Genomic DNA, 27,287 nt, shown 5'->3' on the forward strand with positions numbered 1-27,287 from the left:
TGCATAACCAGTTACAATAATACAAACAAAAAACAACATACACCATGAACCTCAAGTCCATCACTAGCAGTAGCGGCTAGTATGGAACGGTGGCGGGGAGGTTGGGAGGAGGGTTTAAGAAGGAAAAAAAAGACACCTGCTTGTCGCCGATCACCAGCTGCAGCCTCTTCTTTGTCCTCGCTGTTCTCCTGGCTCCCAGAGGCACACATGCTACCCTAAGCCAAACACGATGCTGCTGTCAACATGACAGCAGCGTCATGATTGGTCTGAGCGCTGTGGTTCAGCACTCAGACAGGGACTGACAGCCTGTGCATGTTCTCCACCCAGGCTGTGCATTACTGCCCAGTGGACGACATGCTAAGTGCCCATGATGGTTTGGCCGTCTCAAGATGGCCGGCCAAACCGTCACGCATACATAAGGTGTAGCAACCACTCCTCCTCCCTCTAGCGTCACGGGAGCCCAGCTCCGCCCTAACCTGGTCTCAAGATTCTAAAAATAAAATTATAATAACTTCTGTTTTCATTTTTATTTTCCTTTTACACTGGTCCGAGGGCAGTGGGGCGATGCTCCTCTGCCTTAGCGGAGGAGCCACCACTGATCACTAGTCACATGCTCAAATCACCAATAACCCAGTCCTTAAGTATAGGAGCCTCCATTTTGTAATCCTCTTTCTTTGCTGCTGGCCAGCTAGTTGAGTACCTCTTCACTTCTATTATATATATTAGATATGTTCTGTCGTGTGCATGCAACAAAAATTATCTGAGGTGTTAATGGTGCTTCATGTCTCCATGAACGCATCTTATTGACGTTCGACGGGTGTGCGCGTCCCGCATTACTAGGGATGCGCTACCCACAGTTTCCACACTTACTGATTTGTGTGTAATTTATTTTTCCTCCTAGGGGGAGCACTTTTGAATCCCGAGCCAGGCAACTTTCCTCGCAGGCTCTATTCTGTGGAGCAGGTCGTGGCAATCGTTTTCCGATGGCTGCAGTCCCATTTCTAGCCCTTCAGGCCTCAGCGCACATGTGTGAAGCCACAATGCCTCATTTGAACGTGGTGGCGAATACTGGTTGTAGCGTCTAGCGGTGCGTCCCTATGCTAGTAGGGCCTTAATACCCTTTGGGTCTCTTGTGCTCTGATTTTGGCTCCCTATAACACCCTGGTGCTTCTGAATGTGCCCAGGGTTGTAAAATTGCCCAGGCTTGGCCTAGAGTATTCTTGCAGATCGCACCCTCCACACCATATATTGTACTTCGCCTGCTGGAGTCTACATTCCCTCCTTACTGAAGTCTCTGGCTACCCGGATTTTGGCACTGCTTACGGCCCAGTTTGCCTCCTATAAACCTGCAATATGGACCAATACGACCCATTAGGGGAATATGGGGTACTATCAGGAGGACATGCAAAAGGTCTTAGAAGAGAGTCTGGTTGACGCCTTAGACAATGACGTCTATCTAAACATCAGTAAACAAAGCCCTAGCTAGGGCTCTGGGCCCCCTCACCCACCAATTTAAAGGCCCGTCAGCAGGGTTGGCTCCCCCCCGCCCCATCCGAGGGTTCACCAGCCCCTCTTAATAATACCGGTAAGGAAAAATCTAAGACTAGGAGGTGGGTCCATGCTGAGGCATAATAGAAGCTGTATGAGACAGTCATGGATGCTGCCTCACGCCCCTAACTGATGATTCAGTAAAGCGTTACCAATACAGGCTATACCACAACTGGCCCAGTGACATTGAGCATAAGGATGAACCGGGCCCAGTAAGAGGAAGTGCTCTGGGCAACGTGCAGATTTCAGTTCTAAAACTCCAAAGGTGTTGACCTTCAATCCAGGTGACATCGTCCACCCCGGTCGACCAGTTGGACCCCTCCCAGGAAGTGTCAGATTATGTGCAGGATCATATTAGGGAAAGTTTTGATAAAGAGGTACGAACCAGACTCTGCACGGAATGCCCTAGACCTGACCTTGCTGGTATAGTCACAGATACTCCCAAAGTGGACCCCACCATGGTTAACTTAATGAAAAAATTAGCTAGGGATCCCAAGAAAGGGCTTGAGCCTGGCGTAACAGCCAGGATAAACTTCTAGACATTTCCGCGGCCCTTACGAAGATCCTGGAATCCAATTATTTCCATAGATCCAGATGTCATGGTTGGTTGGGCGCAGCATGCAATTTGCCAGTTTGGGAACACCAACTGTGCCATATCCACCGAGAGAAGACGCTCCATCCTCATGCAAATCGACCCCAAATTAAATGAATTTGCCTCATCAGAAATGGGGTAAGTGGCTCAGGGTCTCCTATTCGGAGGTCCCTTTGTTAAGAACCTAGCCAAATTTGCCTCGACGGATAACACTTTGGACAAAGCGCAGCTCCCTCTGAAAAAAGCATTTTGCCAAACCCTTTTTGAAAGGGCCGGACGATTTAGGGGCCAATTGTCAGTCTGTGGTTTTTACCAAGGAGCCCAGTGACACTTCTCCTACTGCAGATGCTGTAACTGGCACGAACCGTCCTCGTACTATACCTTTTACCCCACCCAATTGCGTGGAGGCTGCAAATGCTTCCGCAAAGGATATATCAGAGGACACCAGTGTGCCTCCGGATTCCGGATCCACAGGTGAGAATTATTCCTCTCGCCAAGATAATTTTGGAGTGCAGAACACGGTTGTTCGTACACAAATAGCAACTTCTGCCTCAGGACACTTGGGTGCTAGAATCCATCCAGGGTTACAAACTGGAGATTTACAACATCCCCTTCCCAATCCTGCCTTCCTCAGGAGCTGTATTTTCCCCTGCAAGAGTAAAGCGTCATCTCTTCGGAAATTCAAGCGCTCTTGCAGAAACATGCAATCTGCCCTTCTACCCCAAATCCCGGGATTTTTCTTAGCACCATTTTCTTAGTCGAAAAGAGAAGGGTGGTTCTCACCTACTCCTAAACCTGAAGGTTTTCAACGCCTGGCTAATGTACAGGCATTTCAAGATGAGGGCATTCACCTTCTCCGAGACATTTTCCAGGAAGGCGACTGGATGGTCGGTCTGGACCTGAAGGACATGTACTTGACAATTTCCGTTTTTTCTCCTCATCGACGAATCCTCCAATTCACTTGGCTGGGACTTTGCTTCGAGTTCAGAGTCCTTCCCTTTGGGCTCTCTTCAGCTCCTTCGTGTTTTACAAAGCTGATGAGACACCATAGTAGAGGCTCTTTGAGCCAAAGGTGTGAGGATGATTATCTATCTCGACGATCTGATCCTCTGGGCCCAGGATCACAGATGGTAACGCTCCATCTGTCTTGAACAATTCAACTCCTTTATGATCTGGGCTTTGTAATAAACTAGTCAAAGTCTTGCCTGATTACCTCTCAACACATGGACTTTTTGGGATTCCTGATAGATTAGATATTGTCCCAACTGATTCTACCTGTCCAGAAAATCTGAACAAACAAGCAGGAGTTGAGGTCTGCGTTATGCAGCCTGACAAGCTCATTAGATCAGTGGAATGGATTGTGGGTCTAGATATCACCTGTTGGCAGACATTGCCAACGGATTTTGGCACTTCGGCCTTCAGCAATGAATCTCGATCATCGCAGAATATCTTCCCGGGCGGAGGAACTTGGTGGCAGATTGGCATTTGTGCAATCTCTGAGATTTTAGCGATTGGAGACATCACCCAAGGATCTTTTCTGTCTCAATTGCAAGTGGGGACCGTGCTCAGTGGAGCAGTTTGCCTCCCATCTCAATTGCCAGATTCCTCTGTCTACAGCTGCTCCGAGATGTGACAGCAACAGATGCTTTCCTACAAGGCTGGTCTCCCTATCAGCGATATACATTTACTCCAGTCAGCAGGATCCCCAGAGTCCTGTCTCTAATGCATCTTCAAAAAGGGGAGATCATTTTGGTGACTACACTCTGGATAGCTCAACCGTGGTTCCCTATGGCTCTGGAATTGTCTTGTGTCATGACTCTCTTGATCCCCTCTCGCCAGAACCTGTTGCAGGACTCAGTGGGGCAACCTCATCCGCTGATTCCCTTAGGTCAGGTCAGGTTGGTAGATTGGAAAGATTCAGGTGTAGATGGAAGGCGCCTTGCATTTCTCAACAAGAGTCCTTCTATATCAGTCAAACATGGGCTTCAGGTACGTACAAATACTATGCTTCGGCATGGCGACGATGGGCTGATTGGTGTGACGAAGGGAATACCGATCCCGCTGGAACAGTAAGAGTGTATGCTGGGCAAGCTTTTGATCTCTCAGACAAGGCTTTCTCCGAAGAGAGGGTTACCTTTTCTGTTTCCCAAAGTACTAAATCTAATACCAGGATGGTGTCTTATCCAGCATTTCCCAATAACGTTAAGTTGTGTGTAGTACAATGCCTCAAAGCTTATGAAGCTGCCACCAGTGAATTTCGAGTAGACCCAGGAAGACAAATACTCATTGCAAAAACCTTTTAAACCCATAGCATCCACTACTTTAACAAGATGGATGCGTTCATATTTATCAGATGCAGGTATAGAAAAATTACCATTTTTGGTGCACATTCAACCCGAGAAGCTATGGCGTTAACATTTTCCACATTAGGTTCACGCTTGGGAGATATTCTGAAGGGAGCTGACTGGTCATCGGAGTCAACCTTTAAGTCTTTCTATTATGAACGGATTGTTGATATAGCATCAGTGGTGGTGGCACAGCTTTAAACAAGCATAATCGGAGCCTCCGGTCCTAACAGAATGAAAAACATTCTAGCTTATGCAATAAGAATTTTTAATTCTACTAAGGACTCAGCGGCGAGGATTATGCCACCCTGATTTGTTGTATACTGTATAAATATGTAAATTATAGTACATTTCTAATTTTACTTGTGTGTATACATTTGTAATTCCAATTGGGTTTCCTGCCCTTTTTGTGATTATTTCTATGCTTATTATAATTGATGCTATGGATTTTATGATTTCATGTTTCTGATTTTACAGGAAACGATCCGACACACACTTGAGGTGGAATAATTGCCACGTGAAGTATACAGAGCAGGCTTTGCAGTCCTGTGTGAAGGATGACTCCTTCCTCGCCGTGAATGAAGAAGACTATCTTGGAGTTCTTGCAGATTCAACCTGTGCGGTTGACAGGGTTTGAGGATTCTACTTCTGGTATCGACATGGATTCAGGTTTGAATATGCTATTCTTGACTTTAAAATTTCAGTTCTGTTTGCAAAGAAAGAGGATTACAAAATGGAGGTTCCTGTACATGGGTTGTCAGTGATTGCAGCATGTTACTAGTGATGGACTTGAGGCTCTTGGGATAGGTTGTTTTTCTTTTGTATTATTGTAATTGGCTGCTGTTAATTTTGTGCAGTAAAGAGGGAGAAGCATAATCCCCGCCTCTGTGTCCTTAATAAAATTCAGAATTCTTGTTGCGTAAGCTATAGTTATTTTTATTGGCGAGCCAAAGATGCTACCCAGTGACCGGCCGGCAGGTGGCACATGCACCACCTACCACCTTTGCTCATTTGACCTGGACAACGGTCTCACATGCATTGTTTTTCTGACACCTGGTACTTTTCCCCATTGCACATATTTTCGATTATAACTTTAGACACAATATATTTTTTAGAAGACCTCTCAAAGTCTACCAATGTAGGTCTAATGGGCAATACATAAGGTTACTTCAGTGCAAAACCAAACCAGAACAAACCGGGTTTGTCTATTACTGGGGAAGGGTGACCGAATGCCGTGGAAGATGGCAGCTGGCTGCTGAGCCTCCGCTGGGAGCAAGTTAGTAGGCACACATCGAGGAACGAATATGCCTTGACTGCATTAGCTCTAAGCCAGCGACCACCACAGGCTAACGGTGTGCAAGATGGCAAGGGGCAAATTCCCAGTTAGGGGTGTCCTCTAACTCTGGCTAGAGTTGTGCTGGGAGATGCGCTGCACCCTGCAAGGACTGGGTGGTGGAAGAAGTCCCATGCTTGTGTTGCTGTAGAGTGAGGTCCAGAGATTCTGGACAGAATGATAGGCACAAGAGTATGGCCTTGCTCGCCCCTCCCTTGCCGGCTGTTGGATGGGCCGTCTGCCGGCCAGGGCTGGGGACATGGAGTTGGAGAAGCAGTGCTGAATACGGAACCCATGATCCTGGCCTGGAGGAGTAAATTGTTAAACACAGGAAGGGCATGAAGGAGGCCTACTGATCAACTGCATGTCTAAAGGTGGCCTGTAGTTCACTGAGGTGGGATTCCTCTGAGGGAGGCTTCTGGCTAGACTGAATGTTGAGTGCACTCATGGACAGCACTATAATGGATTGTGTACGTGGTGATCTTCTGTCCTAGCTGCAGACTTGAAGGGGCCAAAGTCAACATGCCACAGATCTCTAGGTGATCTTTTTTTTGCCACCGAGGTGGGTGGTGACAAGTAACGCCTCTTTTTGACAACACAATTATGTTCAGGACTCCCAGTTTTATAGTATTCATTTTTTTGACATTGTCTGTAATTATCCATATTTTTTTGTTGCTAATTTCATCTGTATTTATCTATATGTCTTTTGGGTTTTATTAAATCAATGAAGCCGAAACTGGTATATTTCGCCAATTATTTAACCGATAAATAAGCTCTCTTGCTTGAATGCCTGCTAGGTTTCAGTGATATGAACACAAGCAGAAGATAAATCAACACACTTGTATGAAAATATGCACATTTCATTATCAACCTTGTGCGTATTTACTGATGTTTTAGCTTCTTTACTAAAATTCCTTTCCTTTTTACCCCCCTTACCTATCAATCCACACAGCTATTGGACTGGAAGTAATGGCAGAGCGTATTTAGAATCACTCAAAACGCAACCCAATTTCTGTTCTTATCCACATTTAAAAATAAATGGTTTTCTGTCTGTATTTATCTGTAAAACAGCTGTAAAAACTGAAAACAGAGAACCTTAATTATATTCCAACCCATAACCACCTACAGAACAGAGTTGTGAGTTGATAAAAGGACCAGGGTGACAAAGATTTTAGGATGGAAAGAACTGGACAGCTATGCCTTTCTACAAGGGAAAAGAATCCTGAGGAGATAAGATGCGGGTAGTCGATGTGCTGGCCGAGAGTTGGAGCTTACACTCAAAATGGCTGTTAAGGACGCAAGAATACCCTCAAATGCAAAATATGCACTATGTAAATAAATGTACTGCAAACAGACGGTAGGAAGATAAATGACAGAATAAAGAAACTAGAAACGGCACTTGAGGTGGTGTCACCCTTGCTTTTCATAGCGCATGCTCTAACAAAGGAAATTAGAGTCAAACCAGTGAGACTGCAAAATGCTGAAGGGAGGTCGAGAACAAACAATATCTGACTAGTTGCAGTACCTGAAAAGGCGGAAGGCCCTAGTGTTGAACTACTTTGTTTTTCGCGGAACGAGCACACAGAGCTCCTATCCCACCCCGAGCCTTCCCTAGGGTGACCAACCATCAGTAAATTTCACGGACCGTCCGTAATTTTAACCTCACATAGCCAACAAAGAGCTGGTCATCCACCCGGAATTGCTTGGTGCGATCCAAATAAAAGGAAAGCGCACGTTTTGGATCCTTAGACAGATGCGGAAAGAAGGTGGACAAAGTGATGGTTTGACCAATGTGGAAAGAAGTCACCACCTTGGGAAGAAAGGAAGGTCTGGTTCTGAGGACGACTTTGTTCGGATGAACAGCCAGAAAAGGAGGCTTTGAAGAAAGAGCTTGGAGCTCACTCACCCCTCCGGTGATGTCAACCAGAAAGGCAGTCTTTAAAGTAAGAAGTCTGAGAGGACGGTTATGAAGCGGCTCAAAGGGAGCACACATAAGGTAAGTAAGAACCAAGTTCAAATCCAACTGAGGCATTACGAATGGGACAGGAGGAAAAAGATGAGTAACGCCCTTAAGAAAGCGATTCACAACGGGGGACTTGAAAAGAGAAGGTTGATCAGGAAGCCTAAGAAAGGCTGAAATGGCTGAGAGCTAGCCATTAAGAGTGCCCAGAGCAGAGCCCTGCTGGGCCAAAGAAAGGAGGAACAAGAGAACCACAGAAAGAGGGGAGGAAAGGGAATCCACAGCTTTGCTGTGCACCATGCCACAAATTTGTTCCATCTGCAGGCGTATACCTCTTAGTGGAGGGATACCTGGATGCCTGGCTGCCAAGATAACGTCACAGACGTCGGGAGGTGATCAAAGGCCGTCAACTGACGCCGCTCAATCTCCACACAAGGAGGTGGAGGCTGGACAGGTTCAGGTGGAGGACTGTCCCCTGAAGCTGCGACAGAAGATCCTCTCGAAGAGGCAGTCTGATCATAGGATCGATGGCCATGTGTAACAGCTCGGGATACCAGACTCTTCGTGCCCTAATCCGGAGCCACAAGAATGACTTGCGCCCGGTCGCACCTGATCTTCTTCAGCACTCTGGGCAGAAGTGGTATAGGCGAAAAGGCGAATAGAAGACCGCAACTCCACTCGCGACGAAAAGCGTCGCCTAGCGAGTGCCGCCTTGGAAATTCCAACGCGCAGAACTGCTGACATTGCGTGTTTTCTTCGATGGCTAATAGATCTAACGAAGGCTCTCCCCACTGCTGAAAGAGACCTTGCACCACTTCCAAGTGAAGACGCTATTTGTGATCCATCATGCACCTGCAGCTTTCGTCCGCCCTGGCATTCAGTGAAACTGTCAGATGTTGAAACACCAGAGATATGCCCTGATGTTCCAGCCATGTCTAGAGACAGAGAGCCTCTTGACATAGGGTCCACGACCCCAAGCTGCCCTGTTTGTTGCAGTACCACATAGGGGTGGAGTTGTCCGTGAACACCTGCGCAACTCTTCCCCTGAAAGAGGGAAGGAATGCTTTGAGTGCAAGACAAATCGCCCGGGGCTCAGGAAGGTTGATGTGGAGCTCAGACTGCAACCGGAGACCAGAGAGCTCTGATTTTCGCCTCTCCCATGTGGCCGCCCCATCCCAGAAGCGATGCATCGGTCACCACTATGAAATCTGGTTGGGGACGGGAGAGGGATCTGCCGTTGACCCAATCCTGGTTCGTTAGCCACCACTGCAGTTGGCATGCAGTGCCCTCCGAGATATTGACGCAATCGGAGAGATTCCCCTGATGCTGTGCCCACTGGAACTTCAGGTCCCACTGCAGAGCCCGCATATGCCACCTGGCATGATCCAACAGCAGGATGCAGGAGGCAATCAGGCCCAGCAGCCGCAGAGTCATCCTGACCAAACAAAGACCAGGATGAAAGATCAGAATCATAGTTCGAATATCCTGGACTCGCTGCTAGAGAGGACAGACCCAAAACTGCGTTGTGTCCAGAACCTCTCCGATGAAGAGAAGCTCTGAGAGGGAGTCAGGTGTGACTTTGGCACGTTGATAGAGAACCCCAGCGAATGCAGGAGGTCCGCCGTAGTATTTGAGAAAGGGGAAGACTGGAACCCCTGATCTGCGCAGATGAGCTGCGACCTCCGCCATCACTTTCGTGAACACCCGAAGGGCGTTGGTAAGGCCAAAGGGAAGCAAGGTAAACTGAAAGTGTTCGTGGCCTACCGTGAACCGTAGGTAGCTCCGGTGGGCCGCAGGACGGGGATGTGAAAGTAAGCGTCCTGCAAGTCCAACGCTACCATCCAGTCTCCAGTCAACATTTTGAACTTCTCCTTACAGAGGAAGCGGTTGACGTTCCTGAGAACCAAGATAGGATGCAGGCCTTTGTCCTTCTTCGGCACCAGAAAGTAGTGGGAATAGCACCACGACCTACTTCTGGGGCAGGAACTCGCTTGATAACTCCACTGGCCAAGAGAGCTGTAACTTCCTGTTGGAGAAGGGCAAAGTGATCCTCCGACATGCGATGGTACTTAGGTGGCATGGATGGAGGGGCAGTCTCAAAGGCGAGGGAGTAGCACCTCGGACTATCTGCAAAACGCACCTGTCAACGTGATGGTGCACCGGTGGGGGAGGTGATGGCGAATCCTGCCTCCCACTGGCGATTGGTAGCCAGAAAGGTCAGACTAGGAGGGTTTGGAGGCTGCTGCAGAGGGGGCGGTGGTGGACTGGCCCGCTCGCTGGCCCCCAGACCGACGGCGGTGGTTCCCACGTCCCCGGCTGCGCAGGCGCTGAACAGCTTGCGCCGGCCTGTGGCTCTGGGTGGAACGTGGCAGGGCACCCCTTCCGTACCCATGAAAGGGGCGAAAAGCAGACTGCGCCGGGCGGGCAGTGGAGCGGCCCAAGGACTTGGCCGTTGCCCCAGAGTCCTTGAAGCGCTTTAGCGTGTTGTCTGCTTTGTCGCTGAACAGGCGATGGCCATCAAAGGGCATGTCCATGAGGGTAGCCTGCACATCCCCGGAAAAACCAGTCGACCTCACCCAGGCATAGCGTTTAAGGGCTACCGACCTTGAAATCGTCCTGCCTAGCGAATCGGCGGTGACCAGCACATAGCGTATGGTAAACTTGGCTGCATCTATCCCATCGGCAACTGCACGGGAGAGCATGGCTCGGGCCTCCTCCAGGCACTGGGGCAGCACCTGTGCTACAGTATCCCACACAGAGTGGGTGTAACCGCCCAATAGACATGCGGTGTTTACCGACCCAAGCTGGAGGAAGAAAACATCTTCTTCCCAAGATGGTCCAGCTTTTTGGGTTCCCTATCGGGTGGAGCGTTAGGGAATGCTCCTTTGGACTTTGAGGCTTGGACCACTAAGCTCTCAGGGGTGGGGTGTTGGGAGAGGAAAGTGGGGTCACCTGGGGACGGATGGTGGCATCGGTAATCATCCTATTCACAGGAGCCCCTATGTTGGGCCTGGACCAGGTGCCCAAAAGGATGTCATGCAGGACTTCATTAAACATCAGCAGGGGCTGCCGCGCGACCGGGACCTCGAACAGCGCAGAGCCGACTGACGGGCCTCGAGAAGCTTTTGGGACTGCTCCCGCAAAGACTTCGGATTCATGGTCCGGCAGTCGGAACACGACTTGGGGTCGTGGTCACGTTCCAGGCACCACAGGCACATGCGGTGCGGATAAGTCACCGACATCAGTTTTTGGCAGGAACCGCAAGCCTTGAAGCCGGGCATCCCTTACGTGCACCAGGTAATTCTATTGAAAGGAATCTATAACTAATTGTCTCTTTCAGATAAAATAACTCCTAATCAATTGAAATCCATTATAAGGAATATGCTACTTACCAGTATGCATCTGTTCTTGGCATGTAGAGCTGCAGATCTACACACTAGGATAGTAGATCGCCATCTGGTGTTGGGCTCGGATGCTTGCACGTTGTTGTCTTGGAAGAAATCTTTGTGGTCACGAGATAGGGGACTCCTCCCTTGGACGATAGTGCGCATGGGCATCAACTCCATCGTTAGATTGTTTTTCGCCATGATGGGAAATGATGGAGTTTGTAGAAGAGAGAGAGATGTCCATGTGTGATATCTAAGTAAGACAATGCTGGATCAGATACAGGTCCCGGGGAGATGGGTGGGTGTGTGTGGATCTGCAGCTCTACATGCCAAGAACAGATGCATACTGGTAAGTAGCATATTCCATTCGAGGCATATGAGCTGCAGATCACACACTAGGATAGACTATATAGCAGTATCTCCCCTAGCGGTGGTCACCTGTATCGGTTGCAGCAGTTTGAAATAAAGTTTTACGGACAGCTTGGCCCACAGAAGCTTGTTGTTTTGCTTGCACGTCAACACAATAGTGTTTAGAGAAGGTGTGTGTTGTAGACCATGTGGCTGCCTTACAAATATCTTCTAATGGAAGCTCTTCTAAGAATGCCATGGAAGCCCCTATTTTGTGTGTGGAATGCGCTCTAGGGGGAACTGTTAGTGTGCGTTTAGCTTTGTGGTAGCATATTTGAATACATTTAACTATCCACCTAGCTATCCCAGATTTGGAAATGGGGTTTCCCTTATGTGGTGGAGAGAAAGCTACAAACAATTGTTTTGTTTTGCGGAATGATTTGGTTCTGTCAATGTAGTAAAGAAGGGCTCTTTTAACATCTAAGGTATGAAGAGCTCTTTCAGCTACCGAGTCTGGGTTTGGGAAGAACACGGGTAACTCTACTGATTGGTTAAGATGAAAAGGAGATATGACTTTTGGAAGGAATTTCGGATTTGTCCTAAGAACCACTTTGTTACAGTGTAATTGTAAGAATGGTTCTTGTATGGTTAAAGCCTGGATTTCACTTACCCTTCTGAGGAATGTGATAGCGATAAGGAAAGCTACTTTCCATGTGAGAAACTGTAGTTCGCATTTATGCAGAGGTTCAAATGGGGTTCCCATGAGCCTAGTAAGAACAATGTTTAGATTCCAAACTGGAGAGGGTGGTAATCTGGGAGGAATAATTATTTTAAGTCCTTCCATGAAGGCTTTGATTGCAGGGACTCTAAAGTGTGACAAGTGTTGACGATTTTGTAAGTAAGCTGCTAATGCTGCTAGGTGGAGACGTAGGTGGAGACGTATGGATGAGTATGCTAAATTACATCTTTGCAAGTGTAGTAAGTAGCAAATGATGTTTTGGATGGATGCATCCAGTGGGTGTATATTATTGTTATAATGTTGATGCAGTCTGGTGGCAGGTTAAGGTAACCGAACTCTAGGACTTCAGGAGCCAGATCACCAGATTCAGTTGACCTGGATCTGGATGTCTGATTCTCCATGGTTCTGGGTTATTAAGGACGGGGAGAGATGCAGTTTTTGGTGTGGTACTAGAGAGAGTTCCAGTAGTGTTGTGAACCACGGTTGGAGTGCCCAGGTGGGAGCTACTAGGATCAGTTTGAGAGACTGGTGCCTGAGCTTGCGTACTACTAGTGGAATGAGTGGGAGAGGCGGAAAAGCGTACGCAAATCTGCCTGACCAGTACATCCATATCGCATTGCCCTTTGACTCCGGGTGGGGAAACCTGGGGGCGAAGGTTGGGCATTTTGCGTTTTTGTGTGTGGCGAACAGATCTATGTCTGGTTGGCCCCATTGTTTGAAAAAGGGCAATAGGACTTGGGGATGTAGTTCCCATTCGTGGATCTGTTGTGTTTGTCGACTTAACAGATCGGCAATTTGATTGTGAACCCCTGGAAGGTGCTCTGCAAGTAGGTATATGTTCTGAGGAATGGCCCATCTCCAAATGTTCTGTGCGAGCTGGGACAGCTGCATAGAATGTGTGCCTCCTTGTTTTTGTATGTAATACATGGCTGTCATGTTGTCCGTCCGGATGAGGACAGCTTTGTTCTGTACATGTAGTTGGGATGATATTAGTGCTAAGAATACTGCTAGCAGTTCCAGGTAATTGATATGGAGCACTTTCTGTTAAGTGGTCCATTTGCCCTGAGTGGTGTGTCCGAGGAGATGAGCTCCCCATCCTGTGAGTGATGCGTCTGTTGTCAGCACTATCTGTGGAAGAGGCTCTAGGAATGGGCGCCCTTTGGACAAGTTTGTTATGTTCCACCATTGTAAAGAGCGATGTGTGTGGCTGTCCACCAACACCAGATCTGTGAGTTGTCCGTGAGCCTGGTTCCACTGACGTGCTAGACATTCTTGCCAGGGACGCATTTGAAGTCTTGCATAAGGCACAATGAAGATGCAAGACACCATCATGCCTATGAGTTGCATGAACACTCTTGCTGGAATAGAGTGTTGGATTTGTAATTTTGTGATAAGAGCTTGTATATTGGCTATCCTGGCTGGGCTGGGATATGCTAGGGCTGCGGAGGTGTTTATGGTCGCTCCTAGATACTGGTGTATATGAGAGGGTTGGAGATGAGACTTGGGATAGTTGATTGTGAACCCCAAGTTGTGTAACATTTGGATGGTTTGGTGAGTGTGTAGAACACATTTGTTGAATGACTTGGCTTTTATTACCCAGTCGTCTAGATACGGGAAGACATGAGTTTGTTGTCTTCTGAGATGTGCTGCTACTACTGCCAGACATTTTGTGAATACTCTGGGCGCGGTTGTTACCCCGAATGGAAGGACTGTGAAATGGTAGTGTTGTCCGTCCACCACAAACCTTAGATACTTCCTGTGAGCAGGATGTATGGGAAGGTGGAAGTAGGTGTCCTTGAGATCTAGTGTGGCAAGGAAATCGCCTTGTTGCAGCAGTGTGAGCACTTGTTGAAGAGTGATCATATGGAAATGATCTGAGTGTATGTACAGATTTAGGGGTCTGAGGTCGAGTACTGGTCTTAGAGTCCTGTCCTTTTTGGGGATTAGGAAGTAGAGTGAGTATACCCCTGTCCTTTGATGTTCTAAGGGAACTGGCTCTATTGCGTGCTTTAGGAGCAGTGAGAGAACCTCTTGTTTGAGGAGCGTAAGATGGTCTGGGGACATCGAATGCTGTTTGGGTGGTATATGTGGGGTGGTAGTTGTAAGTTCCAGGCAGTAGCCATACTGGATAATTTGTCTTACCCACTTGTCTGTTGTGATGGCGTTCCAGACAGGTAGGAACTCTGTTAGTCTGCCCCCGATTGGAGTGGGATGGTCTGGGGGGAGCGGAGGAAAGTCACTGTTTTGTGGCAGGGGAGGTGCGAGTGTCGTTATTACCTCGACCTCATCCCTTGTTGTTGTTTCCTCTGTATCCACCTCTAAAATATGCTCTACTGGGGGATGTTTGTGTAATGGCTTTGAATGTAGATGAGGTGTCTGCGCCCATATTTGTGGAGGCTCCTCTGTAGAAGGAGCGCCGAAAGGAGCCACGTGCTTGTGGACTTAGCAGTCTCGGTGTCCTTTTTCATTTTTTCAAGGGCAGTGTCTACGGCTGGCCCAAATAGCTGTTCTTGGTTGAATGGCTGACTAAGTATGGTAGTTTGTACCTCTGGCTTAAAGCCTGAAATGCGTAACCAGGCATGTCGTCTAAGGAGCACACTGGTGTTAATTGCTCTAGAGGTGGTGTCTGCGGCGTCAAGTGCACATTTAATTGACGCATTTGAAATAAGCTTGCCCTCTTGGATAAGGTCATTCTCCTGGGTTTTATACTGTTTAGGCAGATGTTGTAAGAGATTCTCTAACTGGTCGTAGTGTGCCCTGTCGTATCGTGCTAGTAGTGCTTGGGTGTTGGCAATACGCCAATGATTAGCAGCCTGTGCTGCTACTCTTTTGCCAGAGGCTTCTAGAAGTTTGGATTCTTTGTCCGGGGGTGATGTATCTCCTGTGGTCTGGGAGTAGGCGCGTTTCCTAGCATTGGAAACGACCAAAGAATCCAAGGGCAACTGTCCTTTGATGTAAGTAGGATCTTCAGCGGCAGGCCTATATTTATTTTCTATTCTAGGGTTAAGAACCCTGGCATGGACGGAGTCTTTAAATACCTCGGGGCGTGCTTAATGACTCCTTTGATCATAGGTAGTATTTGTACTGACTTTTGAGATTGTTCAAAAGTATCTAAGAGGAAGTCTTCCTCTGGTGCGTCGGAGTGCATTGTAACGCCATGATAAAGTGCCGCTCTATTTAATAATTGGCCAAACCCTCGGTGATCATCTGGGGGAGATGGTTTGGAGGGATATGGCTGCGGTTCTGGCATGTCTGTTGGGAGAGGGAATGCCCAATCTTCAAGTGGTGAGGTATCTGGATCCGTGAACGGGTCATTAGGATCACCCCCACCCCCTAGGTCATCATCATAATCATCTGGAGGTGGTGTATGTGGTGGAGAAGTTACAGGCAAGGGTGGTGTAGGCAGAGGAGGCGGGTTAGAAGGCAGTATAGGAGAGGGAGGGGGCATAGGCGATGTTGCAGAGTCCTTCCTGTGTAGAGGAACTGGAGCAGATGGTGTGTCCAGTTTTCGTTTTTTACATGGCACAGCCGTGACATGTCCAGTCTTTGGGTTAATATAAATCTTTTTCTGCCTTGGATCGATGGGATCTGGGTGAAAAAGTTCTTGTTCCTCGGGAACAGTTTTCGGTGCCGATTTTTTCGGTTCCGAGCAAGGTTTTGGTTGATCCATGTAGGTTTTGGCTTTAAGAGGTGTATCAGAGTCCTTAGCCGTTTGTTTCGGTGCCGATGATGGTTTCGAGGCCGAAGCTGGATCTTTAGGCTTGGGAACCTTTGACGCCGGTTTATCTATGGGCCTTGACGTTTTCGGGGCTAAAGTCGTCGGAGCCGATTTCGGTGCAGAGTAGTCTTTTGGCTTCGGTGCCGAAGGGACAATGACATGCGGTTTGCTCGGTCCCGAGCTACCGGAAGGCTTGTGTTGTTTCTTCGGAGCCGAGCCCGGAGACGGGGCTTCTGAAGGATGTTTTCGGTCTCGACTGGGGCCAACAGGCGAAGTCTTGACCACTGCCTTTGGTTTTGGAGGGGTTGGGGCATGGGCAGTAGTACTCACACTTGCCCAGGAGTGATGGGGTCGTCTGAGTCCTCTGCTTCGGAGATGATTTGGAGATCCTTGGAATCTTCTTCTGGGACATCGGGGCCTTCATCAAAGATGTCCTCTGGTTCCGGAGCTGGTCTCTGTGCCATGATGTGTCTTCGACCCCTTCAATCTCGAATGGTCTTTTTGGATCAAAAGGATGCACAGGCTGGACAGCTGGGCTTGTCGTGTTCAGGTGATAGGCACAGGTTGCAGACTTTGTGATGGTCACTGTGTGGAAATTTTGCTCCACACTGGGGGCATTTTTTGAAAGGCATCCTTTCCATGAGCCGTAGGCCTTACGGCGTATAGGCCCAGCGGCCCGCGTCGACGTCCGGAATCGAGCCGATGAAATCGATGTTGAAGATGAAGGTGATTCGATGGTTTTTGTGAAAATTTTGCGCTTCGAGAAGCTTGGAATTGAGATTTCCATCCAGAGCGGAAAAGTTGCATCCGAACCCAATGGCTGAAAATAACAGTTGAGTTGGTGCCCATGCGCACTATCATTCAAGGGAGGAGTCACCTATCTCGTGACCACAAAGACTTCTTCCAAGACAACAACAACGTGCAAGCATCCAAGCCCAACACCAGATGGCGATCTACTATCCTAGTGTGTGATCTGCAGCTCATATGCCTCGATCTGCAACTTTTCTCACAAACATTAATTCTGAAAACCCAGAGTGCATAAACTGATTGATCTCTGGAGGACTGTGAGCAAGTATACATGTTCTAGGTGGTGGTTCTTAACCTGTGCTCCGGACACCACTGGGAGTTGTGATGCCCAATTGAAGGGTCCGCTACTGCTTAGAAAATTCAATAATATTACCAGATTGATAAAGTATACATAACTATGCAAAAACAGTCTGCTAATATGAAGGAAGTTGGAAGCTAAAAATTAAGTTGTCCTCACGTTGATAAGTTGGAGTAGTGCAAGTACATCAAACACAACAAAGTATGAATGATGGGTGGCCCCAACTGAATTTTGAAAAGCTCCACCCGTACCATTAAAAGTTTTTTAAATGTTTGTTTATGAATTCAATAAAATATTTAATCATTTGTGTACTTGTTTGATGATTGCTTGTTGCAGTCTTTGATTGTATTGTTTTGTGGTTTAAATCATCGAAATTTCTTAGGCCAGGGTCTCCGAATTCCAATAATGACTCAGTGGGCGTCCCCGTATTCCAATAATGATTCAGTGTGGGTCCCTGGATTCCAGTAATGATTGAGTGGGGAGTCCAGAGAAGTCAACTGTTCTAGGGTATCCATCATGGGCAATTATGGAAGAGAAGGTGTTCCCTATGTGTAAATTGGAGAACTGCAATCAACTTTGCCATCCAAACTGCAATTGTACTCTTAAGAATGGTCATCTATTGTCTGATGCAAATTTTTTACAGAGATCCGGGTCCTTTAATATAACATGTATGGTGCCACCAACGTCACAGATTAATTTGGAAACTTCGCCTGCTTTTGTAGGTGCCAGCAGCACATGAGGGGTGGGCTGACATGGTACCTCTGTTTACACCTCAGGGGTCTCCCAAAGTTCTTTACCCAGAGGCACTCTTCGGCAAACCCCAGCTATCAGGCTGATGTGCAAAACGCATTTTCACATTGGTAATTTATAAAGTGTGCTCAAACCGCAAACAGCATGTGCTCTGGCAGAATTCAACAGTTCATAGGCACCTCGGAATGAACCCTAATGCATTTCAGCCTTCAGGGTGTTTTGAAAAAGGTGCTGGTTTGAATAGGTTTTGGTTTAATGTTTGAGCCAGCTCTGGTGTTCTGTACTAAGTATTTGCCACCCATTTTGAGTGAAACCACTGATGACCAATTCAGTAAGCCTTTTCTTGATTGTCTGGACCACCTTTCTGAAGAGACAACATGGACAGAAAAGGAGGTTATACAAATAAGGGCGCAATTGTTTTTGAGGCCTCAAAGACCTCTGTTTTTCTACACAAAATGCAACTAAGGGCTGGAGGGAGGAAATTGCTAAGATGGAGAAGCAGTGAATAAGTAAACTTAAGAAGGAAGTTCTAGTGTTTACAGTCACACCCAGGCTATCAGGCCAGCAGCATTACAGACACAAACTAGGTATATGTGTGTAAAGGAGTGCAAAAGCCAAAGGTATGACCAAAGAAAACGCAAGAATAGCACATCGTGAAAAAGAGGACTGATATGTAGCGGTTGAAGAAAGAAAGTGAAGCATAGGGAGTCGGAATGGCAAGCAAGAAGAATTGGTACATGTGTCCTACTACCACACACATTTATGTTAAAGAAATGGAACCTATACATATATAGAGATCATATGGGTGATACAGTAAGAACAGTCTTGCTGCTTATTAAACCAGTGTTCTGTTAACACTAAGCACACTTGCTCCATGATGGTGTTATCTATTGGAAAGCAATCCAGTCATACATCTGCTAAATGCAGCCTTTACCCTCCTGCACCCCGCTAGCACTTTTTGCTGTAGGATGAGGAATTAAGATTGCTTGAAGTGAAAAGAAAATTTCAGATGCAGGTGGCCAAGCAGGAGGATCAAATGAAAATCTTCTTTCTAAACTAATCACCCCAAAACATGCAGTTTAAAGATACCGATGCCTGAAAACTGTACTTACTAAGTGAGTCTGAGTATTTCATATAACATGGTGGTTTAGTTGAACAAAACAAAGGCATGACGCATAAACAATACCAGGGTTTCGCAAAGTGCAACATTAAAAATACAAACACAACTTGCAAATAGCTTTTCAAAGTCTCGCAGTCAAAAACTGCTTCTCTAAGCACAACCACTAGCTGAAAAAAGTCTACAATGAAAAGCAGACTGCACTTTATGTAGTACGCAATAAGTAAACATTTATAGTGCAAAAGAGATCCTGATTTCAAATCCATAAATAAGGGGCTTTTATCTTTTATTTAAAGACAGTGAACAAGTCACTCTAAGCTTTTTAGTGCCTCTGGCAAGTACCCCTATGGAAGTATGATAATGTGTTGTAGGTTTTGCAATGCCTTCAGCTCATAACTTCACCCGGGCTGAAATGTGTAGGCAGCCAAACCACAATGCATCATGTTCGCCTCTTCTTTCTAATCAGCACCATTCACAAAGTAACGTCTTTTTCTCTCTTCTTTTGGACATGGGGGTATAAAAGGGGATGACCTTCATCACAGACGAATAATTAAAAAAAACACTGGCAGAGCGACCTAAGTTAAGCATCATCACAAATGTCCCTTAGTACGGTCACACAGAGGTCTAGACCCATTTTAAGGTCATGATAGAGTGTCATGTTATTCTGAAATTTGTAGGGGTGCATCATATTCACCGTTAGTCAGCACCCGCATATTAATCAGTGTAAGCTAAGACGTGCCATAGAAATGTATTGCAGTAATCGTTTAACATAGAAGTGATTAGAAATGTAATAATGCTTTTCTTGAAGAGTAACGTTGCAGATTATCGTGAATGTATTTAGTAAATGTATAATGATTAGTCTATGAAATGCAAGGTGTTAGGTTAAACGTGTGCCATGTTAGTTAAACGTGTAGGTTGCTTATTCCTCTACATGGGGATAATGAACTAATGCTTGGAGTGTGATTTAGTAGTGTGTTTAACAGTGTAAAGGTTTGATCGCATATACGTTTAAAGAGAAAGGCCTGTTAATTTTCTTATGTTAGCTAAACGTTGTAGGCCGAAAATGGTTTCCCTTGGTAAAGGCTTTGGGTTGCAGGGAGATGTAAAATCTTAGAGGCGTGAAATGTTTTTCGTTCCCATGTTTCTGTTGCAGGTGCAAGGACATTTAGCTCGTTAGTGAGACTAGGTCTTTGTTTAGGAGTTAGGATGCTACGAGAAGCCGACAGGGGAGTACGTTGGAATGTGAGGATGATACTTTCAGCGGAGAAGGTGCCTGGGACCCAAGGTCAAGCTAACCGTCGTTGGAAGCTGGACAAATTTGTAGGAAAAGTACTGGAAGAAGACCTGGCTGAAGAGGGGTGCCAAAGGGCATGTTCTACGTTTTTGGGGTTTTGTATTAGGGACAGTGCCCCGTGGGTTGAGCAGTTGAGGTTTAGACGGGAAGCTAGAAAGAGCATCTTAGATCGAGCTCTGACTAAGTGAATGTACTTTTTAGGAAGTCTTCACTTCTGACACCTTTAATTCTCTTGCCTGTGAAGGGAAATGTTAAGTAGGGATGTCACCTTAGAGTTAGAGTAGGGATAGACTAACGTTTTCTTTTCCTTTTAGACTAATGATTCCTAATTTGGATATTGGCTTAACCTTCGCTTTCTTACTGCTTTTGGAGTCAGTGATTCTTTTTGTTTTGAGTCGGATGAGAATCCTACGTAGGCTCGCATTTGTATTAGTGCCCATTTATCTTCTACACCTTGTATTAAGGTGTCTGTATGTTCAGTTATTTCTGGTTGTAATAAAATCCGATATATTTTAGATTCGGAGTCAGTGGTCCTTTTCAGATGAAATCTAATTTCAGTGATTATGTTTTGATAATTATATTTCCTACACTATTTAGCAGATAAAAAGATCCTGGCGACCTGAGTAGATTCTTGGAGATAATCAGGTAGTCAAGAATCCGGCCCCATCAGTCGTCAAGCGGAAAATCCTCTGGAAGTGTTTTTTACTGAAGCCATGCGACATGGGACTCCCCTCACTACCGGCTGCAGAGGCCATTTTTGGATTTCCATTTTGCATAAATCACACACTGCTCTCACTTGAGTTTTTAAACCACCCATGCTCCTCCGTGTGAGTCAAGAGTCAGTTCCCCAGAACTGCTAAAAGATACCAATGCTTTCCAATTTCTCCAAGACTAGCATTCTTTGCTGGAGGAGAAGACCTTGTGTGGTCCCAACCAGACCTCGGCTCAGTTATTTAGGTGTTCGTGAATAAAAGCCAAGACTCTGTCCTTGGAGGGTCTATCTGAAGTTGGATCGTGCTTCTGAGAGTCATGAAGTCGGACGCCTTCTCCCCACTCCCAGAAGAGACGCTCTCCAAAGCAAATGCTGAAATACAAGAAAGAAAGGCTAGTGAAAACAACAACTAAAAAGAGTTGAAGTAGTAACTTCTAGAAAGCACAGAGTAATGGGATCCAGGAAATGAATGCTTCAGCCACAACTTTGGACACATTACGAACAGTTTGCATAGCTACAGGTATCAAACAGTCACAATTTATTGTCCGGCACCAATCATACAACTGGGGCTAACTGAAGTAGTTGTCAGAGCACCACATCCTTTGGATGACATTTGCATTTGTTGTTGTGATGTTTTTTCCTCCTACAAGAGAACAATAAATGAGAGATATAGCACCTATGCAGACAATGAGGTTAACTATTGGGGCTTACTCAAAAATGGTTGAAAACCAAACCCCAGGCAGATCCCAATCATCTTTACATCAGGAGACTCCTGAAAAAGTTAAACCTGGCTTTCGTAAAAAATCATTACTGTTAACAAGCTAGAGTCTTAGCTTCCTACAAGTACAATGTTCTTAATAAGACCCAATCCACAAAACCTCTGCATATCTATGCTTTACAGTCAATCTGTACACTTAAGCGGATAAGGTAAGTGGGAAAAGAGGTTTGGAGGAAGGCATTTTCCCATATAAAAAGTACTTTACAGGTGTAAAAGGAAATATTTAAGAATGCAAGTGCAAATGCATACATGTGGGTGATAATATTGCATCTGGTATTAATTACCAGAAGGGGAAACCCTGAAGAAGGTAGTGCTCTTGGTCAGGCAGGCCACTAAGTATCACCTGTTATTTAGGTACAACAACTAGATGGTTATCCAAAAAATGCCAAAAAACCTTGCAGGCAGGAGTGTAGTGAATAAACTTCTCTTGGAGATAACTAAGTGCCTTTTCCATAGAAGGCCCATTGGACCCAGCACAAGGAACTGAACCGAACACTTCTGACCAGCTGTAACTAATGTGGAGAATTGATTACTGCAGAGGCAGATATTAAGTGCAACCACTGTAAGGTCAGTCTAGCAGTGGCATACTGAACGCGTTGCAGCTGTTTTAAGAGCCCTGCTAGTGAGCCAAGGAATAAAAAACAACAATAGTCCAAGCACCTAATAGTAGTTGTGTGAACCACAAACGGTCGTGCAGATGAAGACAAGAAAGGTACGATTTTGTGCAATACTCGTAAGAGAAAGAAGCAATCTGTGGATAGATGGTTGGCCTGGCTGGTAAGGGACAGATTATTCTCCAGATGGAAATCTTTATTACGTACCACATCGGCCAGAGGGCGATCAAAGGCTAATGAGTCTGGACAAAACATTTTAAGTATGGTAGAGGACAGGCAGCCACCAGAACAAACCAGCACACTTCTGTCTTATCTGCATTGAATTTCATGGAGGTTTGTGACAGTCAGGAGGCCACAGCTACCATTCAGTAATGAAAGAGAGCATAGAGGATTGACACAGTGCTATCAATAGATATTAGTATTTGGGTGTCGTCATAATAGTTTATAAAATTGACCCTGTATGACCATTTCAGCTGGGCCAAAGGAAGTATGCATATGTTAAAGAGTAGGGCTCCCTGAGGAGCCTTATGGAATGACCTGCTGTGCATTCTGAAACCCAGAACGAAATGGGAGCAATGAACAACCTGACATCTACTCTCCAAGTAACCCCTGGGCCACAGCTGCTTATCTCTGCCCACCATAGATGAAATCTATCATGGGACACCGCATCGAAAGTGACAGACAGATTTAACACTACAAGTGCAGCCAAATGCCCTTGTTTGCTGACAGCTAACGGTGATACAAAATAGATACCAGGGCCTGACTGCACCTGAGTGAATATGTTGTGCTGCTCCACAAACTTGCCTATTGAAGACATTGCCAAGATTTTTATAGCAATTGGCATAAGTGATATGGGACGCAAGTTGCTCAAGGTGGCAGAGTCAGCACTGGCCTTCTTCAGCAGTGAAACAACCAGGACCTTTTTTCACCAAAGCGATGGACTTTTTACAGATGTCCAAAAGAGGTTTAGCTATACAGAGAGCTTTCTAAAACTTTGCAGGAATAGGGTACAGAGGTGATGGTGATGTGACAGAATTAGCTAGATCCATACACTTCTCAGGAGTTAACTGTTTGAAATAAGAGAGCATGGGCTTCCGAACCTCAGAAGGCAAACTGGAGACTGCATCAGAGTCTGTCACTCCAGTCGGACAACAAACACTATTAGGCAGAGCTGCCAGATTCTCACATATCTCTTCTGTATATGCTCAAAGGTCTGGCTAGACCATGAAGAAGATAGCAAGGGTACAACTGAAAATGTCTCTTCAGATGTATTAGATCCTATTTGCAAAGAAACTAGCCATAGCAGATTCTACCACCATTTTTGTATAAATTTGGGGCCATCTATAGCTCAGTTCTAGCCTCAGGGGGCATAGCCAATTTGCCAAACCCTTTCTAGATATTTTTCTGCCAATAGTTGCTTCTTTTAATGAGGGATTGTCCCAACTGGCAGAAGGACAAGACTGTCTATGCTGAGGAGAGGCTAAAAGAAACACTATTTAGTCTGGAAGTAGTTTTACCTTTTTTAAAGTCCATATTTACCAACACTCTCCCATTGAGAAGTCCATTACTCCCTAAAGTCCAGGGAAGAACGTATTTTTTAAATTTTCTCTTTTTAGTTTAAGAATCAGATTTACTATAAGGTCTATACTACTATAATTTATGGTCCATTGGCACTTAAACAGCTGAAGGACTGATCTAAGTCCTAATCTATTGAGTGGAGAAATCAAGTCATTGTTTAATATAAGGAGCACCCCCAACAGTAGGGTTACAAACACAGTTTTAGAAATCACCTTCTTGATCCCTACTATTGAAGGCCAGTCTCCCCCGTCATGTGAAAGCTACAAACAGCACAAGAAAAAATCTAACTCATTTTGAACTTCAATGACCTACTTTAAAGTATCCCAACAGCTAAGCATGGAAATAGAGTGTTGTCTGTGCCAGAAGTAACTATCCGGTACCCATCAAGGGCCACCATTGTGCACTGACGTCAGTTGCTTTTATGACTTTTCACGCCAAGAACACAGAACTACGACGAGAAATGACCACTGGTGTGGGAAAAAATTAAGGCCCTGAAAAGGGTGCCCCAATATCTGAACAGGCTCGCAGAGCAGGGACTATGGGAGGGTCAGTAAGAAATCTTCAGCTAGATATAGTCTCTACCAGATAAGGCGTTACAGAAGTAACTTGTTTAATTGATAGAGACTTCCAGCCACATATTCCCAAGCAATACCTCTCCGGATGTGGGCCTGCAAATAAGATTAAATCAAGAAATCCTGTAGGACCGAGCGGGCAAAGTGCCCATCATGAGAGACCTGACTGTACAAGCAGTAATATTTTCTGAAAGTGTGCAAGGAAGCCCACATCACTGCCTGACAGATATCCAGCTAACGCAGTGGTCACAGCTTTGGCTCTGGTAGAGTGAGCCCGCACGCATTCAGGGTGCTGTTTCTAGGCCAATGCGTAGCAGATCTTAATGCACAGGACAATCCATTGTGAAGTGGTACTTTTCTGTACCCCTTTCCCTTTCTTTTCTCCCATATAACCCACGAAATGTTGACGATCCACCTGAAATTCTCTTGTGCGGTCAAGGTACACCAACAATGCTCTTTTTAAGGTCGAGGAGTGTAGTTTCTCCTCTTCTTTTGAGGGATGGGATGTGTTAAACCTGCTTCCTTTGCCGCCGCCAAGGTCCCCCCCAGTTGGAAGCAGGCTATAGTAAAAGCCCTGCTAAAAAAAGCGGGGCTTGACCCCACCGATTTGTCCAACTTTCGGCCAATTTCCTTACTGCCAGGGATGGGAAAGATTGCTGAGAAATGGGTTAACCGGCAACTCTCGTCCTTTTTGGAATCTAACGAGTTGTTACGGCACACCCAGACTGGCTTTCGGCCCGGTCAAGGCACTGACTCGGCGCTGATCACCATGGTAGAAGAGGGCAGGTGCATCTTAGATTCAGGAGGATCAGCAGCCCTGGTCCTCCTGGATCTGAGCGCGGCATTTGACACGGTGGATCACAAGATCTTGATCCACCGGTTGGAGGAGCTGGGAGTAAGAGGCCTGGCGCTCACCTGGCTAATGTCATTCTTGAGTGATCGAACATATCAAGTGTGCGAGGGCAACAATAGATCAGTGCCCACCCCCCTTCAGTGTGGTGTCCCGCAGGGCTCTTCACTGAGCCCTACGCTTTTTAACGTCTACATGGCCCCACTGGAGGGGGAGGTCGCACCCTTTGGAGTGAAACTCGCAACGTACGCGGATGACACCCAATTGATTGTTTCGCTCTCGCTCGCAGAAAGCCATGGTGAGAAGTTTGCCGCCTGCCTTACTAACATCATGGCATGGATGGCCGACTCAAGACTCAAGCTTAATGCCTCCAAAACCGAGGTGATGTTGCTGGGAAATCTCTGCACCTCCCTCCCCAAATGTATGTGGCCGACTTGTTTAGGAGATCCTCCGACCCCGAAGGGATCCATAAAAAGTCTCGGCGTCTGGCTTGAACCGGAACTGTCGATGCACACTCAGGCGAAAAAAACTGCAGGGTGTTGCTATGGGCTGCTCCGCTCAATACGGAAAGTTATGCCCTTACTCCCATTAGACTCTAGGAAATTGCTGGTACAGGGCCTTATTCTGTCAAGACTGGATTATAACAACGCCCTTTTCCTGGCTGCACCGGAATACACCTTGAACGTGCTCCAGAGGGCACAGAATGCAGCTGCAAGACTGCTGACGAACACACCCAGAAGAACGTCAGCAAAACCGGCCTTGAAAGCGCTCCATTGGCTGCCCATAAGAGCGAGAGTGAAATTCAAAGCGCTCTGTACAGTGTTCAGAGTCCTCCAAGGCACAGGCCCTCCGATCCTCAGAGATCTGATCCGCCCTTACAAATCAGCACGAACGCTCCGCTCTGGCGAGGAAAACCTGGTAGCTATCCCGAGAGCAAAAAGAACAAGGACCGGAGGACGCCGCTTTTCAATAAACGCGGGTCAGCTATGGAACTCCCTCCCAACATCAATGAGGAAAGAACCTAGCTTGACCAGATTCCGAAAATCCCTTAAAACGTTCCTTTTCCCCCAGAATGACTAACATCTCTGGATGCGGCTCAGAGGAGGTCTGTCTGTGTGTACACGTAGCGCTGGGACGCTCAAGGGCAGCCATGCGCTTTAGAAATTCTTTTTCATTTCATTTCATTTCATTTTTCATTTCATTTCATTTCATTTCATTTTTCATTTCATTTCATTTCATTGGCGTGTGTCTCCCTTCCTCTCTACTCTCCCTATCTTTTATAGTGGCTGGATTTAGGTGTTCTGTGCGCCGTGCCACTGCTACTCAGTGCCACAGCGCAAATGCTCCCTGTATATAAATGACTGTATGAATAAGGATAACTATAATACCTACATCGGTGTAGCCTGTTTCAATAGTGAGTTACCTTCCATTTCACTGTCGCTACTGCGAAACGATCCATTCTCATAGGCCAGGATGGGCCGGTTAAAGATTGCTTTCTATCATCCTATCGGGCCCCAGGAACCTGATAGGACCCTCAAGTTTGATATGTATATGCTCAGGACATTGAGGGGCACCTTTTAGTAAGGACCGTTTATATATTGCAAATACCTTTGCTGAAAACTAGGCTGTTGCGTGTATGTGTATTGACTGTCTGGTTTTGGAGCAGCAGGGCCAGCTGGTTCAGACCTGGCTGGAGAGAGATCGGTATTCGGAGCATGGTTAGGGGTTACTCTTTGATCCGAGCAGGGCCGTGCCTGGCAAGGTGAATGATGGCTCCACCTCCCACTGAGTGTCTGATAGCAGACCCCCTCATTCTGAAAGGGCAGGATGTCGCCTCGTAAACCAAGTGCTCCCCGACCCCACCGAACTGGTTCTGACCTGAGTCAGTGATTTGCAGCCTTAAAGAACAAAGACTTTTTTTAGGTATAAAATGCTGCGCTGGAACTTT

General features: G+C 46.4%; 1 protein-coding gene across 3 annotated transcripts in view; it reads right to left on the reverse strand.

The window, feature by feature from the left end:
- Positions 1-19,145: 19,145 nt before the first annotated feature.
- LOC146813789 (cap-specific mRNA (nucleoside-2'-O-)-methyltransferase 1-like) overlaps positions 19,146-27,287 on the reverse strand; it is a 944,292-nt gene continuing 936,150 nt past the window's right edge. For all 3 annotated transcript variants that reach the window (XM_085610252.1, XM_085610251.1, XM_085610253.1), the window contains one exon: positions 19,146-21,319. In XM_085610252.1, the coding sequence (XP_085466378.1) occupies positions 21,181-21,319 (139 nt within the window). In that variant the 3' untranslated portion in view covers positions 19,146-21,180. The remainder of the gene's footprint in view (positions 21,320-27,287) is intronic.

This window comes from Triturus cristatus, chromosome 6 (genome assembly GCF_964204655.1).
Source record: "Triturus cristatus chromosome 6, aTriCri1.1, whole genome shotgun sequence".
Lineage (NCBI taxonomy): Eukaryota > Metazoa > Chordata > Amphibia > Caudata > Salamandridae > Triturus > Triturus cristatus.